Consider the following 19,280-nt stretch of genomic DNA (forward strand, 5'->3'; position numbering starts at 1 on the left):
TGTTTTCTTATTCATCTTCATGTACAGGGAGTGTAGGGGAAAGCAAAGGAAAGGAAAGACCAGTTTTGCTACTAAGTAGCTCATTAAAACCCAAAGGCTGTACAGAGGGCTGTACCCAAGATGAGATGGAAGGACAGAAGGACGGATGGAGAGATGGTGCTTCCTGGGTGGGCTGTGAATGGAGTGGCTTTTAAGCAGTTGCTCTTCCAGACTCTGTGTGACCAAAGGCTAGTTTCTGTGGCTGGCTTGCTTCATTCAGTATAAAACTACAGCAAGGACATTAGGCTTAGCTCTTCATTACTAATTTTTTGCTCCATAAAAACTAGCATGTATGAACACTGACATACTTTGTTCTTGTTGCAAGATAATTAAAGAGAATTATATGTGTGTCAAATACACTGTTTTAAAATTTGTTGCATTCTTAGTAATGTTAAGAAGCAATATTTGGATCAATGTGTAATATGGATTTTTGTAGATTTTTCTACTTACTGAGGCATGCAGTCAATACCTAATTTCTCTAGAGACAGACTGCATTTAACAGATTGAGCATTCTGAAACACTTCAGACCTGGGCATTGAGTGTATAATACCTGTTTTAATTTGACATCATTGATGAGCATAAAATATGATATCTAAATTGCATTTTAAATGTCTATCTGTTTATATAATATATCCAGTGTCAAGGAAAAATATATCGCATACTTGAAAATTATTTTTGCCGTTTGTTGCACCACATGGAATTATGCTGCTTCTTGTGTGGTTTCATTTGTTTTAGGATTCCCACCTACCAGATAGACATGAAGGGAACAGGGAACGGGGTTCCATGCTACCAAACTGGTGACATGGCGTGTGGGACACAACTAAGTCAAAAGAGCAAACTCGCCGTTCTATTCCAGGATATCAAGCACTCTCATGAAATATTTGGATGCCCCATGATTCCCAAGAAATCAGAAAGCTCTTCTGTTAAAAGCATCTTTTTAGGTGAATTAGACTGCTGTGTATATAGCCTTTGGCTAACGTGGAAAGTCCACAAAGGCATTGCTTCCGTGTGACATATGCCCTTTTGTTTTACATTGGGTTATTTTAATACATTTATTTTTGGTGGCTTAGGTGCTGTGGCGCAGGTGTGCACAGCTTCCGGGATTGGATTCTTCCCTTCTACCATGTGGTACCGGGGATCAAATTCGGATCCTCAAACTTAGCAGCAACCAGCATTGTTCACTGAACCGTCTCATCCACGCACCCCACACCCCTTTCATATTTATACATGTCTCATTGAGCCATAATATTCCTTGACTTTTAACTGAACTGTTTGGTTAGTGCTGAAAAGTAAAGTCTCCTTGCTTTATTGAATAACTGAATAACTTTTCCTAATTGATCTACCCTTCTCCCTCCTTCCTTCTCTCTCTCTCTCTCTCCCTCTCTCAGACACACACACACACACACACACAACCAGAGCTCAGGATTTAAAAGGTACTAAAGAGAAAAAGCAAAATTCAGATGACGTTTCTCGTTCCTTTGAAATGTAATACTTTGCCTTCTACTCTCCTACTGCCCCCTTGGGAGGTATAACAAGTGGTGACACATTGGTCAGACTTTGCTTCGCTGTGACAAAGTACCTGAAAAATACAGACTTGTGTTAGTTCACATCCGTGGTCTTCTGCTTCATTGATGAGGGATGTATTCCGAAGCCCCACATTGTGGCAGTAGAGTCCCAGCCACTCAGCATGATAACCAATGAGGAGAAAAGAGGGATCTGAAGGGGGGAAGAGCAAACATCAAGGCCCTCAGGCACATGCATGCCTCAGTGACTACTTCCCTGCTCTCTACTCCTTACCCACTTCTGGTATTGGCATTATATTACTAATTCATCCAAGGAGTAAAGCCCTCAGGCACACAACCCATCCTCGCCCCCACCTCCACTGCTATTGTGTCCAGATGCCCCAGAAGTCTATGGCAGACATGTCATACTCCAATCCTAACAGGAGTCAGCATAATATTTTATTGCTCTTGGTATATGCGAGTTGACAAAATAGTAACACAGTCACTAGTTAGAGACCTAAAAATAAAGTGTAATCTCCCCCGCCCCCTGTCATTAGTCCCTGCCCCCTTTCAGGTTATCCTCTTGTTCAGACATTTCTACTTTGTCATAATTTCAGCAATATAGTAATATGTTAGGCACATTTTGTCTACTGGAAGCAAATGTTTTCATGTTTGCTTTATTTTCTACCAAATCCCTGGTCTTCTTCATCCTGCATGATCCATAAGAAACGAAGCTAACAAAAAGCACACCTACACTGCCCAGGTGTGTCTGGCGTTAACACACTCTCCCATCCTTGCTTTACCTCTGGTGAATTGGTCCAGTTAATTACCCTAGTTTAGAGTGCAGACTAGATCTCTAGTGTGACTTTTCTGTTGATGTTTTGCCAGCTTAGATGGACCGTTACTACTTAATAGATACATATTTTTAATAGAGGCCCTGTTGTCATAATGGAGTAATATGGATGGAGCGAGCTTTCTGGAAAGGATGGTTGCAAGAATTTTGTGAGTAATTCAGTGATGATGGGAATCTGCTACTTTTTATTTATTTATTGCACAGGCAAATAACTTTGTGTCTTTTTGTACTCTAGGTCAAAATGCCTGTGTCCTATAGCTCCTTCCATAACTAAAAAAAAAAAAAAAAAAAAAAAAAAATGGTGAGATAATGTCGGTTGGCTGGTTTTAAACAGCTGATGGAGGCAGTCACTGGACTGAGGTGTGCCTTCTCCATTCTCAGCCATGTAGCTTCAGTGTTGCTCTGTTGGGTTTTGCTCTCCCACACGAACAGTTATCTTACCTCTTTTGCTTCCGTTTTCTTATTGCCAATATAATTAGTCATGCTGATATTGTTGAAATGATTAAGAAGCCACACTGCAGCACTACAGTGAGTGGTGCAGTGGCTCTTCTCCATACATTACACCAATTGTTTTTTTGTTTTTTTTTCCTGAAATAGAAGTTGAGTCTCCACCTGTGCCTATTTTTTTATGGCTGTTAGACTTGGCAATACCTTGTCGTTTTGAAATGTTGGACAATTGCAAACAATATCCTCTCAGTGAAAAGAGAAATGTGCCTTCATACATGCTAGTAAGCATAATAGAATTAGATGCTAAATAGGATTTGAAAACTAATTTAAGGAAGTTTAGAGGAAAATTCTTGATAACAAAATTGCCGAGCAGAAAGTAATCATTTGAGTCGTTGGGCAGCTCTATGAGGACCTACAAATAATGATAGTGTTGGTTATCAAATGCAGCTGGAACCCTTATGTAGTACAATGATATACTCAAACATGTCTTCATGGGAGGACAGCCCATAACATGCTGTCTATCCAGTGAGTACAGTCAACTGTCTGCGTCACTGAGCTGCAGAGCCGGGGCTGGCGTCCACCCTCGCTTTATGGATTCCTGCTCCGAACTCTTTCCGTTTCCTGGTTAGTTCACATTTTCAAATGAATTTGGAAAGTTTATGAAGAAACAAGCAGTTTTAGGATTAGAAAGAGTTTCAGACGCTTATTCATTTTCATTTCATGTGTATTAGTGTTTACTATGTGCGTGCCTGATGCCTGCAGATAACAGAAGATGGTGTTAGATTCTCTGGAACTGGAGTCATGGATGTTTGAAAACCACCAAACAGATGCTGGCTTTCTGGGTCCTCTGCTAGAGTAACAAGTGCTCTTAACCACTGAGTCATCTCTTCCATTCCTAAAAGTTTTCAAATTATTAATCTATGCTGGAAAGGAAACTAAGATTCTTGCACGTAGAAGGCATGCGCTCTCCCATCGAGCCACCCTTTAGTCCTAGAGATTTCTAGTGCTGTCTACCCCACTGTTGCTTTTGAATGAACAAGTATTGCACTGATTCTCCTCTTTGTCCGGTAGCTGGAGAGTGGACATGAACTTGTTTAATTTCCCTAAAAACAAGTCAGGCCTTTTTGTCTCTCTGGGATCAAATTTCAGTCAGAGAGACATACTTAAAAACATTTTTAATGCTTCTGTCATGCTTCTTGAGCCAGGAAAATATGACCATTCTTTTTAGCGTTACAAATGTTTTTGCAGGACTGAGAGCAGTGGTAAAATGTTTGCCTAACCATACTGATTAATGATACGTCTATAGTGAATGATTGAAAATTTGATAATATGTTTAATTAGATAAGACTGAGCTATAGCAGTGAAGTGACCTCTACTCTCAAAGGCCTATTTTGCATGAAGACCACTTTATGAAATATTGGTTTCAGAAATCTAATAGACTTGTCCCTCAGCTGGAGGTGGCTGGGGTCTCTGGGAAGGTTCGTTCCATATTAATTCATATTGTTTTCCCCCCTCCTCTTGTGTGTAGCCAGTATCCCCCACACAACCATCAGAGTATCATTTTTTGAACAATAAAGGGTGTGAACTTTTTAGTTGATGCTGATCAGGAATTCCTGCAATGGAGAAGAGACTTGTACACACCTCTGTAAAAATGGAGCCATTCCATTATTAACAGGAGATTTATCACCGAGGAAGTCATTGCGGAGCAGCACGGTAGAGCCTGTGTTTTTATTTTAACACCAGAGCCAAATCCTGCATTAGGAAATTGTCGAGGCCTCTGCAGAAAACAAACAGCACCCGAGGGCCTGGCCTTCTACTGGATTAAAGGGCCTTTAATAACCCAGTACTCAAGCAGCCATCAGGACCAAGTACAGGAGGAGCAAGCATGCAGTCCGCTTTTAGAAGAGCCCAGAGCCAGGGGAGCGACAGTGGTGGCACCATTGTTCTCTCAGTGACTTTTTCCAAGATTATTTAACTGAGGACAATGAAATAGGATACCTGTTTACAACAGCTTTAACAGTCACACATTGCTCAGGGTATTATATATCCCTGCACAGATGAACATTCAGGTAGTAGGATCAATATAAATACCAGCTTATTGCTTTTATAACAGCTTTTCCAAGCTTATAAAATGACTTTATTTTATGGGCACTCACTAAGTGTGTTAGCCATTGGTTCAATGACTTATTTGCAAGTGTAAGTTGCATTTAAGAATTCTTAGGTCTCGTTGTCTTTTGTTATAATGTGTTTGATAAAAAGATGTCAAATTGAGATGAAGTTAGTCCACAGTACTTAAGAGTCTGCTATACATGCTATTTTAGTGGGATCGGAGCATGCTCTTTTAATATGCTTTAAGAAAAGCCATCTTCCATTAAGTCTCTTTGGCTACAGACCTTCCTTCACCATCATATCCTCTGGTCCACGCGCCCTCCATGCTTGCCTCACCTTTGGCTTTCGATTCAGATTAAAGACCAGTGGTTTTTTTTTTTGTTTTTTTTTTTTTTTTGGGGGGGGCCCTTCTTTTTTTTTTTTTTTTTTTTATTGATTTATTCTTGTTACATCTCAATGTTTATCCCATCCCTTGTATCCTCCCATTCCTCCCCCCCCCCCATTTTCCCATTATTCACCTCCCCTATGACTGTTCCTGAGGGGAATTACGTCCCCCTATATATTCTCATAGGGTATCAAGTCTCTTCTTGGCTACCTGCTGTCCTTCCTCTGAGTGCCACCAGGTCTCCCCCTCCAGGGGACATAGTCAAATGTGAGGCACCAGAGTACGTGAGAAAGTCGTATCACACTCTCCACTCAACTGTGGAGAATATTCTGACCATTGGCTAGATCTGGGAAGGGGTTTAAAGTTTACCTCCTGTATTGTCCTTGGCTGGTGCCTTAGTTTGAGCGGGACCCCTGGGCCCAAATCTGCCTATCACATTGTTCTACTTGTAGATTTCTAGGACCCTCTGGATCCTTTTATTTTGCTGTTCTCCCATGCGTCTCTCATTTAGAGTCCCAATAGGATGCCTTCCCCTCTGTCCCAGTTTCCTGGTAAGTGAAGGCTTTCGTGGGACATGGTGGGGCCCTTCTTATATCTGGAATCGGTATGTGCAGCACTTTGGAGCTGTGTGCCCACATTTGCTGTACTCCCATGCAGCTGAAGGGCTTCGTGGGCATGGTTTTAGAGACTGCACACTAGATGGCAGTTTTGTCATATTCTTCTGACTTCGAATGTGACGGAATAGGAAAGGCCAGCCGTGTTTAGTCTGCACTCAGAGGGTCTCTGCATGACCGAGGCAGACCCCATGGACTTCCTGGAACATGTGTTAGCAATTTAGCTGCAGACATTTATTTCTTTGTTTTACTGCTTGGCTCTTTGAGAAAGTGTTGGTGCCGGGTTATGGGTTGTCTGGATCATGTCAGAGGCCATGGGATCAAGTTCATGTGACAGGCTAGACTAAGGAAAGATGAAGTTGGAGGAGGTGAGGAGACTGACCCTGACTCCAGCAGCAAGTCACTGCCTGTCTGTGGACCGAGGCCAAAGGCCCAGGCGGTTAACGTGACTCCAGCTGAATAAACACGACACTTTGCCCATTTGGCTTTTTCATATTTCGTCAATGGGAGCTCACTCAAAGATTTCTCTATTTCTCACGAACTCTCTCATCCTCCCCTTTCTGCAGCCCCTTCCAGAAGAAGCGATGTTGAGATCCTTGGATACTGCATGCTGCGCTGGCTGTGTGGGAAGCTGCCTTGGGGAGCAAACCTGGAGGACCCTGTGGCCGTGCAGACTGCTAAAACCAAGTAGGGATCCTCAAACACACTATCCCTTCATGGGGCAGGACTAAGAAACTATGGAAGGAAGTAGAAATGACAGAAAAAAAAATTGTCCCTCAGCCACATGACCACACAAACAATATCATTAGTCTGAAAAAGACTGCTTAAAAGTAAAACCATCAACAGACATATAATACATTAAGATAGCACTGTAAAATTATCAAGTACCGGTAAATTTCTAGACATTTCTATCAGTTTCCAGACATGCTTCTTTTTCAGCATTTAGAATCAGGGTGGTAGTGTCTACATGACGGACTGTTTTCAAATGAGTGTGGGACCTGGGTGCAGAGGTAGTCTGTCCTTTGTATGACTGATAGGAACTGTGCAGAGTAGTGGGGTGAGGTGGGAGAGGAGAGCTTGTATTTCTCAGGTGAGAATAGCATATTTCATATTCCTGTCTCCAAAAGCCCATGTTTTGTTTCTTGAGTAGAAACAAAGAAAACTTAGATGAGCCATTTGTATAAAATACGCTTGCAGCCACATAAACCTTTCTGATATAGGCTAGATTCAAAGTTTATTACCTTGATTCTGTTGGCATAAGGAGGTCAGTTTTACAACAGAGTGTTTATGTTTTACAAGTCTCTCACTCACTGATCAACTGGGTCCAAGGCACAGAGGATCCAGATTTTCCTCACGTTCTAAGGTAGGCTGACATAGTTATCTCTGGAGAGACAACTCCTGTAGCAAGGCAGTGGGATTTCAGGAAAACAAACAATGAAAATGGACACAGAGGGCAGCTCAGCCACATAAATCAATCTTCCAATTCAAACGTTTTCGGACTGGGTCTCACTCTACAGCACATGATGGTCTCCAACTCTTGATCTTCCTGCCTTGGATCTTCCAAGGGCTGTGGTTAGTGGTGTGCACTAGCACACTTGGATTCCCTGTAGGATCCGTGCTCAAGATAGAAACTTTAGGCTAATGGTTGGAAATGACAGATCTTTGCCAACCGACATGTACAGTAGCTGCACTTGGACTCCCCTAGTCCCTGACGCGGTTGTGCAAGTCAGATTTGGGACTCTAATCAGTCTGCCCATTTCAGACCTTGTGTAACTGGCATGCTGGACACTGCAGCCAAATCAACCCGCAGGCGTCAACACTCCTCATAAGCAGTTCTGGCACACAGAACTGCTTAACTAACATAACTAGTGTGTTCTACTTCAAGGCCAGCATTTTTATTCTAACAACCATTGGTAGGCTTTCTTTAAATAAGACTTATAAATGGTTGGTTTTAGTCTTGTATCAACATGTTATATAGATGGCTTCATTTTGATGACTAGTAAGTATGTCCACACATGTAGTCATGTCTAGTAAAAAGATCCTTTGTAAAATAGGGCTCTGATAAGTGAAACAGAACCTCTACATGTGTTAATACCTTCATTTTTATTTTATTAATAATATAAATCCAAATACTAGTAGGGCTAATTTATTATCTATCAAAATTTAAAAGTTTTTGCATTTCTTATATAATAAGTGGCTCTTTATGTGCCTGTGAAGGTGTAACGCGGGAGGCAGACATGTTTGGCCACAGCACCGTGTCCCTATGTTTTTGCTGTCAGGGGTCACTTGAGATCATTGCACGTACTGCTGCTTTTCTGCTTGGGTTTCTTTGTAAATCATTCACTTTATCTAAGTTTTAGTTGCGACTTTATATATTTTTGCTGCACCAACTTAAGAAAGTCATTATTTATTTAGCACCAAATACTGGAAAACACTTACCAGGTGTTTGTTGTTTTGTTTGGTGTGTTGTATTGATATTTCTTGCTAACTTATTTAATCACTGGATAGTAGAAACTTTTGTCAGGGGAGAACAAATGCACTTAGACAACTAAAAACATCATCCCTCTCCAGTGATAAATACATGAGGGAGAAATGACGTCACACGGAACAAAGGCCATGCTGCCCACAGATCACTAGGGACACCAGGAATGTTAAACACACAGGAGCCTCTCCTTAATGGAGGAGATAAAATGCCTGTTTTCCCGCCTGGAAAGGTGGGAATGGATATTGTAAATGACCTGGTGACCTTTTGCTGTCTGTGGAGGCAGACCTCCCCCACATGCCCTAGAATGTTTATCCCACACTCTCCCCCCCCCCCATCTTTAGCTTTAGTGCCACATTGGTAGGACCCATCCTTAGGAGGGGGATGTCACATTATTTTATGTTCTACTGACCTCTATGCTATCTTAGTCAGAGACTACACTAGATTCTAGACCTTTTAGCTATAGAACCCACATGTACTTTGCAAAGAGTTTCTGTGTAGTCACACCCTAAGCTTTCCCGTGCACCTAGAATTGACATGATTGTTGCCTAGAAAATTTTTCTCCACTTTCTACTGTGCTTAAATATACTGACAATAAACTACCTGGCATCAGACTCCTGATGTTTTGATCAGGTTCAAAAGTCAGTCTGAACCAAGTTTTCATTCTTCTCTTTGTGGATCATTTTGCTGCCTGTCATGACATCCGCAGAGACCCCCACACCTCTCCAGGTATAAAGCACAATTTTAAATGTATTTTTTATTCTTGTTTTTAAGGAAACATAATAGCAAGCATCCCTACCTCTGCAGTCCTCAGTTATGGACAGTTTGAATTTAATCATCCGTGTTTTTACATGGCTTAGCTTCTAGGTGGTTACAACTGTAAAACTGGCCAGTAAGAACTAAGGATGCCCCTGCCTCCTTTGTTAATCCTCCTATCCACTACAATTGGGCAAAAAAAAAAAAAAAAAGGGAGGGGGTTTTTTGCACAATTGTGTTGTCTTATTGACACAGCATCAGAGTCCTATGTTCTAACTGAAACAGTGAGCCTAGGTTGAAGACGCTCACCATGTGCCGTTGCTGTTTTGTTTAGTCTGCTGGACGAGCTCCCGGAGTCGGTGCTTTCGTGGGCTCCTTCTGGAAGCAGTTGCTGTAAGTTGGATGATAAAACCTCCGTGCATCTCTGTCTACAGGTCATTATAGTCATCACTCTGTAGATGGTACCCTCACCACTTCCATTCCCCTAGGTGGAAAGCTTCAGGGGTCACAGATAGTCACTAGAGAAGATGTTTAGTCGTATTTGGTGTGAGAGCCAAAGCAGTGGAACTCTATAGTCTTTCTGGGTTTTCTGGTTTTCTTTAGAGTTTTAGGTTTGTATTCAATAACAATTGGTGTTTTAGAATTAAGACTTTTTGAATGGAGATGAAGTCAATTTATAAAAATACTATAGTCAGTATATTTAAAGAACTTAATCATTACATGCCTGAATGCTGCTTACACCTGGGTCACTTTATATACTGATTGGTCAGCAAAACGTTTTAGATTAGACATTGACCTGATCTGGGCATGTAGAGGTGCATTTTAGAGACAATTTTCTCCTTCAAGTGCGTAGAGGACTCCTTCAGTAGTGACTTGAACATGAAGCTGGCTTGTCCTATAGCAACTCTGCCATCAGACTTTTCTTTTAGCAGGGCAGCTTACTTAAGGCCATCTCAGGGTTAGCCGCTAGCTGACGTCTGGAAGTGCATGACCACTAGCATGGGTGTGAACACAGCAGTAGAGATGCTGTCTCAGCCTACCTCCACAGCTCATCGTCAGCCATGAACCAACGTTGTCTTCCACAATGGAAACCCAGCAGGAACAACCCAGGCCCGTTCTCGCCTCCTCTTCCCAAGTCCGACTGAGTGTCCTTGGGCCAGGCTTCAGTCTTACCATTTTTGTGATACTTTTCTTCTAACGGAAGGGACAAAAGAGGGAGATTAGCTAAACATCACAAGTTTTGTTGTTGTTGTTTGTTTGTTTTATTCTGTAACCACATTAAAAAACTTGATAAAACTGACATTACCATTGGATAGTGTCTTTTCTCAGTGAGGCAGAAAACATGATGGATCTGAGACGTCATTTCCTTTTTAAATTATGTGCCTACTTTAACTTCTTGCCCTTTCAGCTAAGGTCTAGAAAAGAAGGCCTGACTGCCACCACAGGTGGATGCTTGTGAGCCAGTGAATGTCCCCTGATACTTCTGTCATTACACAGATATGTGCTGAAATTTTAGTCACCTGAAAAATCTAGTGATGGATTCCTTATTTTCCCACCCATGAACTTAGCCTATGGTACTAATTATAAAACAGACCTCTGTTCTTAGAGCACAAAAAGCTTAATGGCAACATTGTCTCAGGAGAGCATAGACCTGGCCCAATCTCGAAAACAATCTGATTAACAGATCACTTACTCCTGTCCTTTTTTTTTTTTTTAAGTACAGCAATCACGTGTCTAACTCAATGTGGTGCTTCCAGAAGTCTTTCTGTCTTGAACTGGTAGTCAGGGACGATGCTCAATGTGTCACTGTCCTGAAAAGCAGATAGCTCAGGAGTGTAGAAATCCTGTGCTACTCCATGTATTCTGTTCAATAGCTCTGGAAACTTACATCAGCGTGTACTTCATGGACTAAGCCCAGTGTTTATAACAGTGCCTCATCACAATGCCCTGAGATTCGGGCCCATGCTAATGAATCCATAATGGAAGTGATCCTTTCCCTTTTTGCCTTCTTGAGCCTCACTGGTGCTAATTTTCTCAACCTCATGCCCAGGAGGCCTTTTGTACAGCTGCTCTCAGTGGTTGGGATGCTGGGAATGCCCCCTTGTCTTATAGGCATTTGTTCCCAGCAAACACAGCTCAGTCCTCCATTTGGGATCTTCTGATTAATAAACATGTACTCATACTAAGATTAGCTTGCCAGCTATTGCATAACTAAAAAACAGTAGAATGTGTCTCAGAAAGTGGCACAGACTGTTTTTTCCTGTTTATTTATTAATTTAATCTCTTTACAGCCTGATCCCTGCCCCCTCCCTCCTCTCCTCTTGGTCCCTCCCCCTTCCCCCATTAGCCCCTTTCCTTTTTCTCAGAGAAGGGGAGGCCCCCAAGGGGTACCAACCCACCCTGTCATCTTAAGGACTAAGCATGTCCTCCCCCACTGGGGCCTGACAAAGCAGCCCAGCTAGGGGGAAGGGATCAAAGGCAGGCAGCAGAGCCAGAGGCAGCCCCTACTCCCATTGTTAGGGGACCCACATGTTTACCATGCTACACATCTGCTACGTGTGTGTATGGGATCTAGGCGCAGTCAATGCACGCTCTTTCGTTGGTGGCTCAGGCTCTGTGAGCCCCATGGGCCCAGGTTACTTGATCTATAGGTCTTGTGGTCTTCTTGAGCCCTCCAGCTCCCTCTCTCCTTCCTCCCACTCTTCCACAGAACTCCCTGAGCTCCGCCTGTTGTTTGGCTATGAGCCTGGCAGAGAATGTTATTGAATATTCCTTTAGGAACTGGATTTGGATGCCCGCAGAGGGACACCAGAAAACACCAGTTAAACTACATGAGAAAACACCAGTTAAACTATGTTTCAAAGCAGGAGCTGCCTACTCGGAATCTGGAAAACTAATTATTACATAACAAAGCTTGATATGCCTCATAAGTTAGAAAAGAAAAGGGGAAAGTAAGTTGCCTAATTGTCATATGGTTAAAACACAAAACAAACAACAACAACAATAAAGCCAGGAGCTCTCATGTTAACTATGTTAGCGCTTTTTTTCTAGATAATGATTCTAATTGTGTGCTATAGAATGGTCATTTTGAGTGGGCTGGAGATATGGCTCAGCTAACAGGAGAGTTCACTGCTCTTTCAGAGGATCAGAAACTAGTTGCCAGGACACCCTTTGGGGAGCTCACAATCACTTGTAACTCTGGGCCAAGGAGATCTGATGACCTCATCAGACCTCCATGGGTACCTCCGTTCACACATGCCTGTGTGCCTCTACTCACATGCACACACTTTACCAGAAAGGAAGGTTGTGACTATTACTTTTGCAATTGTTTTTTCTAGGAGGAGAGACTCAGTACCTCTACATGTCTGTTTGAATGGAGGGAGGGAAGGGAAAGTGTTAAGAAGTTACTCCTCAGCTCAGGAAGCTGTCTGGGCTTTCCTGCCATGAGAGAGAAAGTGAGAAAGGATAGGGCACTCATATCTGGATCAGTAGTATTTTTTTGGAGGATAAAAGCATCCATGCACATTGTTATAAACAAATGAAAATATGATTTTAGCATGGTCCTTCTGAGAAAAAGTATAGAGAATAGACATTTTAGTGCAACACTTCATTGCCTTTTATTATTAATTGTGCTCTTTTCTAAAACCAACTGAGCAGGGATAGTTCAGTGGCAATGTTAGTGCTTAGCATATGTGAGCTTTCCTTCAAAGCCCATCACTAAAATAAATAAGAGCTGGGATGAGGGATTCTTACATAGCTCTGGTGATACACTGCTACTTAGAGAGAAAATAGAGGACTCCTCATACTCCTGACCTAAAACCAAGAACAGCAGGGATGTCCTGGGATGCCTTGGGATGCTCTGGGATGCCCTGGGGTGCTTGCATATAGAGGCAGCCCCCCCCCACCCCGGTAAAGCCAGGCATGACTTAAAGCATGGACTCCACACTTATTTCTAAGTGTACTCATACCACGGCAGAAGGAAAGCTGTAGGGAAAACTTGCAATGCTTGTTTCCTCTGATGTCAGGTTTATAATGAGTAACGTTTGTTTTTAAGTGGATATTGAAATGTTCAGTTCGAAAGAAAAGTCTGTGTGGCTCCGCGGTAGTGTTGCGTAGTCCTTAGAGACTGCACTTCACAATCACAGTTGGTAACTATCACTGCGCAGGGGCTTCGCCTGCCATGAGCTCATTGCAAACGTCAGCAAGGGTATGTTGAGAAGATTCACTTCATCCCATTGGTAGCACGTCATGTCAGTCATTTTTTAATAGTTTTTTTTTATTTAAAAAATTTTAAAAATGTTTTTATAGACTTGTTTATTTTTAGTTCACTCAGGTAGGGGTATGTATATATCTGTATGTATGTGTGTGTGTGTGTATGTGTCTGTGTGAGTGTGTGTAGGTGAGAGTATGTGTGTATGTGTGTGTGTGTGTGAGAGTGTGTGTGTGTGTGCTTTAAAGAAAAAGAGGTAACCAGAAAGATTTTGAGAGTATTAGAATTTTGATAATTCTTCCCACTTATGAGTGACATGTGGAAACTTTGACACTTCACAGATGAACTCGCCCAGTTCCTGATGTGTGTTCATAATTTAGCTTATGAAGAAAAGCCAGACTATCAGAGGCTCAAGAACATTCTGAATCCCGATGGAGTACCTTTAGGACCACTGGATTTTTCCACTAAAGCACAGAGTGCCCACGTGCGGACTCCAGCCCGTCAAAAGGTAAGTATAACATGATGCCTGAACTCTTGCCCTTGCACACAGGGGCAGTGCTTCTGTGGCGACTCCCTAGGGCAAAAGTGACTTGCTTGCTACATTGGTTCCTATTTCTGTTAACCCAGTACAAAGAAACCTGGAATTTCTCTTATATATTGTCTCTTGGAATGGTATCGGTTCCTATTGTGTGTTGATAAAGAGCAAAGTAATCACTGATGGCCTTGTGCATGGTTACAGCAGAGCTAAAGGCCACTCCACCTTGACTTGGGAAAGCCCTTATGGACTTCTCTGGACTCTCTCACACTACTGCTCTGTGGCTTTGCCTCCCAGTTTCACCACGATACGGAGCTGTATAATATTCTTAGATACTATTGATACACATCTGTTGATATTTGGGCTTATAGAATTATTTTCTTAGCAAAGTTGTTATTCTATTTGCTGTCTCCTTTATTGTTCCCTCTTTGAATAAATGCCGTCATATCAAATTACAAAAATTAATACTTTAACCAAAGCAAAGAAATAAAAAGTCAAAGGATTTTTCAGACGAGGATGGAAGAAACCTGAGTCTATGATTAGCAACACTGTTACACAGACAAGGAAATAACCCTTTCTCACTTGAATCTATCCATAATACATGCATATACATACATACATACATACATACATACATACATACATACATACATACACGTATGTAAAGGCATTAAGCTGGAGGTACAACTTAGGGTTAGAATGCCATTCACTTTTAACTTTTCTTATGAACTTTGGATCAGCACTAGCGCTCGTGAGCCAAGAGTGCAGGATGCAGGCTAATGTGGCTGCTAGAGGGATGGTGAGTCAAGTCTCCGTGCACAGATGGTTCTGATTTGCTGAATTTTGTAGCTGCTGCAACTGAAGACATAAAATATCCTTCTAGTCATAAATTAGCTCTTTGGAAGCAAAACCTTGGCACCAGAGCTTTACAACCTTCAATTAGTAGGCAAAGACGTATTTGAATGGCTGTGGTATTGACATCTGTAGGCCTGCATAGCAATCATTCCTAATAGAAGAGAGTATCTGTTTGAGGAGGGTTTGCATGGCTAATTAACTACCAGTGAGAATATGTAATTTTTTCATGATCCCCTGATTGTCACCTTTCTCTCGTGATACAATTACATTTTATTGTAGCAAGTGCCTCACAAACCAATTGTCAGCACTGTTTACATATTGCAGAAGGCAGAACAAAAGTTCATGTTTAATGAAAAGCCACTGGATTTTGATCTTGGTAATTACGGAGACTTATTTTAACAGTTTTATTGACTTTTGTAGTTTTATCACTTTCTAACAAAACAAAGCACCATTCCTTGACATGTACCCCTTTACAGTCATGGGCAACACGTAATCCACACTAGTTTGAGAAGATAGCACCTCTTTTTGTAGTTTTCAGTTTCATAAGCATAAATGAAATATAAAAGAAGTCATTTACAAAATACTATGTCTTCTGATATCAAATTCTAATTATTACCTTCCACAATGTTCTGTTCACTAAATCAGATTATTTGTTGTAAAACCATGTTTAATCAGAAGATAATACAATGTAGAACATTTTCCAATGAACTTTCATTAAAAATATTTTATTCCTTTTGATGAGACTGCTTTGATTATAAGTATCACTACTTAAAAACAACAGGTGACTTTAGCATCTCTTAAGATGTTATCACTGTGGTTAGCCTGGTATGTAGATAAAGCAGTTCATAGCATATCAACATTAATTAATGACTTTATTCATCTACCATTGTATGTATACATGTTTAAATACAGCAAAAATATAGTTTCACTATCTGTGGGTAAATTCTATCTTAATTTTAATTTCTACAGTTTATAGGTTTCTATTAATGCTATAAAAATCAAACCTAAAAATGTTGAAAATATGCCAACATAACTGTACTGTCCTCGGTTCCGCTGAGTGACGCACACAGGGTGGTGTCTGCATAGATGATTTCATAACAGAATTATTTAAGTCAAGGACTGTCAACCTCATGGCTACAAATTTTCTCCTTCAAGTGCCAGCCTGTTTTTCAGTCACTCAGCACACCTTGTTACTATGCATGTGGGATTCTGCAGCAACTTGACAGGGTAGTGAATGAATTATTATGACTTCTTCCCTTTTTTGACAGATATTTAAAAATAAGTCATTGTACCTGAAAAAGCATACATGTACAAATAAATTCTTTCTACTATTTATTAAAGGGAAGATGATTATATATATTTTATTTTTGGCATATTATTTCATTCTAAAATGAAATTTTTAGAATTTAGTATTCTTAATAAATGCTTTTGACTTAGAAAGCAGCACACTATTAAGAGTCTCAGTGGAGCTCCTGTCCCTCTCGGGTCCTGCTATCCCCCTTAGTGATTCTACAGACAGATAAGGTCTTCAAAAACCTCAGAGACGTATAGAATATGGCATTTAAAGATGCTTTTATAATTTTAAAGATTCTATGACAATAAGGCAGGTTAAATTCTGGCAACACCCAGCCTACCTCAAAGAAGATGATGAGCATCAAGGAACCTCCTTATGGGGATGGCTTCAAATGTTGCAAACCAGCCACTGGACAAAATGTCCCCATTTCTGTTAGAGACAGAATTCTGCCTAAAAATGGACAAGCTTGGATGCAGGTAGAGTCGACGGCCAAACTCTGCCAAGACAGTGTAAGCAAGTCCTCAATAGTTCCTGTCTCACAAATATGTCTGTCAGATATACTGGGCCAGAAGGCTGAAGATAATGTTCCAACGTTAAAGAGAGTTTTGGGTGACTATTCAGGCAGCAAACTGTCACTTTCTCATTTTGGAAGCTGCTAACCTGAACTTCCTGTCTACTCAGATAATTAACTTTATTCCTTCTCAAGTCTCTGATGGGGTTGAAGATCAGATAGCTTAGTTTGACAATTAAGACTAGTTGTTTAAGGGTTAAGATGTTTTAGGTCTATATAGATGTTTTAAGTTGATAAATATGAGATATGATAGATATTGATTTATATTCAGAATTTTAGATGCACCAAGATAGGAAAGATGTTTTCTTCAAAGTTGCCAAAACACTACGAATGTAACATTTATATAATTGCTGAGTGTTTCATGGTTCTACTTGCTGTAGGCAATGTATTGTATATATGTGTAATATAAATGTATATGTAAAAAAAGAAAAATTATTTTAAGAAGAAGACTCCCTGCTCTCCACTGCAAAGTTTGGCTGTGAGTCTCAGCATCTGCTTTGATCCCCCACTGGGTGGAGTCTTTCAGAGGACCTCCATGGTAGCTCCCGTCCTGTTCCTTCTCTTCAGCCTCTTCCAGTGTCTGTTCTATTTGCCCTTCTGAGTGAGAGAATTAAGCATCCTCCTGGGGTCCTCCTTGTCATTTAGCTTCTTTAGGTTGGTATATTGTAGTGTGGTTATCCTGTAGTATGTGGCTGGTATCTGCTTAGGAGTGAGTATTTACCATGCGCACCTTTCTGGGTCTGATGTAGTCAATCGGCAGCACCGTCTCTTTGTGGGTCCTATGATATGGGGGGGTAGGGACTACCTCTGACATGGATTCGGATGCCCACTTGTTGATCATGTCCCCTAGAAGGGTGGCCTTGTCAGGCTACCCAGGAAGGGGATGCAGGCAGTCTAGGTGAGACTTGGTAAACTGGGGTCAGATGGTAGGGGAGGAGGACTCCCCCTTTCTGCGGACTTGGGGAGGGGGTAATGGAAGATGAGGGAGGGATGGAGGGGGCTACAATCAGGATATAAAGTGAATAAATGAAGAGAACCTCAGTGGATTCCCAGCATGAATTTGCAAAACAACGTGAGGTATTTTACTACTAGAAGTTTGATTCCGTGTGGTGAACCATTTGCAGTAAACTGGGATGTCCTCTGCAGCCAAACTGGAAATGAATTTTTGTTAGTATAGCAGAGATGCTGTTGTTCTGTTTTGATATTTGTTTTGTTTTGTCCTTCCCAAACAACAACCCCTTTATTTGCAAGAGCTGCCGGCAGCTTTGGAGGTGGCTGCTGTCTCCAGGCTGGTCGGGCTACAAGGCTTCTCACCTGGATGACCTCCACAGGCCCTTGCTGCCCACTGAAGCGGTCGGCTTTGTTCGTTTGTTTTGTCTTGTTTCGATTGCCATCCTCTTAGCAGGCATGCTACCATTGAGCTATGTTCCCTGGTCACTCTCTGGAATTGACTCTTTCAAATTCAGTGAATAAAAGCACATCTCCCCAGTACTTGCTGAGGTCAGTTTCTGCCCCAGGGTTCTCAGAGTGTAAACTCAATGGGGGAACTGCACGGGCAGCCATGCCGTGTCTCCAGTCCCCCGGCTTGTTGTCTGTGCCTCTTTTTTGAGGAGCAGGAATTCAATTGAGTTGCCCATTTCAAGGAAGAGGGAAAACTGTTGGTCAGAATGAAAGTTTCCCTCATCTCACACAATAAAATAATAAAATGTGGTTCCTTTTCTCAGCCTGAACCTAAGGCCGGGGGAAAGTGTGTTGCTGAGGTGCAAACCTTCATGGTGAAGCTTCAGCCCTCAAGATCCATCTATGACATTGTCTTCCTGCATCTTTTTCTAAATGAAAGAAATAGAACACAAATCCCTGGTTAGAAGACTTTTTTACTATCAGTGTTTCAGCGTATAAATGTGTTCTGATTTTATAGAACAGTATAAGGGTACAGAGGGAAAACTAAGTAAAATCCATCTCATTTAAGTAGTGAGTTTCTCTGAAAACAATGCCTATTTTTTCACATTTCAATTTTCCTTTTTATGTTTATTTTCATATCTTTGTAAATAGGAAAGTTTCACTCTGTTCAAAATTAAGAATTTATTCATCCCATCTTAACCTCAGCATTATAAATTTGTGTAGAAACTTTTCTATATATATATAGAAAAGTGGGAAGTATTTTGCTTATTAGATAGAAGTGTCTGTGGCGCCGGTACGGTGGCGCATACCTATAATCCCAGCACTCAGGGACATGCAAGGCAACACAGAGAAACTCTGTCTCCAAAAACCAAAACAAGACAACAAACAAAAAAGTCCATGGCATTGCAGACCAAGTCTCTAGCCACTGACCATATCCAGGAGCTACCATCTCTTCCAAGAAACCTCATGGGATGAAATGTATTATGCCCAATCCTGTTCACATGTCAGATGCTCTTGAGGAAAACCCGGCGCCTTACATACTTAGTGCACAGGAGAGACTAAAAGTCCTCAGTTATCTCAACTAGGAGCGGTCCATAGAACCCCACACCCCCAGTTCTGAATGCATAGCCGGGACAAATGAGATCATGTCACAGAGACCTGTACATCTTATATTTTAGAGTTATTTGTAGTAGGGAAAGGAGAATCTGCTGATGAATGAATGAAAGT

General features: G+C 41.4%; 1 protein-coding gene across 1 annotated transcript in view; it reads left to right on the plus strand.

Annotated features, from left to right (window-relative positions):
• Nucleotides 1-19,280, plus strand: part of Vrk2 (VRK serine/threonine kinase 2) — a 102,390-nt gene that overhangs the window by 73,822 nt on the left and 9,288 nt on the right. Inside the window, exons 8-10 of the mRNA XM_051165305.1 lie at nt 6,516-6,636; nt 9,522-9,580; nt 13,739-13,905. Coding sequence (XP_051021262.1) covers nt 6,516-6,636; nt 9,522-9,580; nt 13,739-13,905 — 347 coding nt within the window. The remainder of the gene's footprint in view (nt 1-6,515; nt 6,637-9,521; nt 9,581-13,738; nt 13,906-19,280) is intronic.

Source organism: Acomys russatus, chromosome 22, assembly GCF_903995435.1.
Source record: "Acomys russatus chromosome 22, mAcoRus1.1, whole genome shotgun sequence".
Classification (NCBI taxonomy): Eukaryota; Metazoa; Chordata; class Mammalia; order Rodentia; family Muridae; genus Acomys; species Acomys russatus.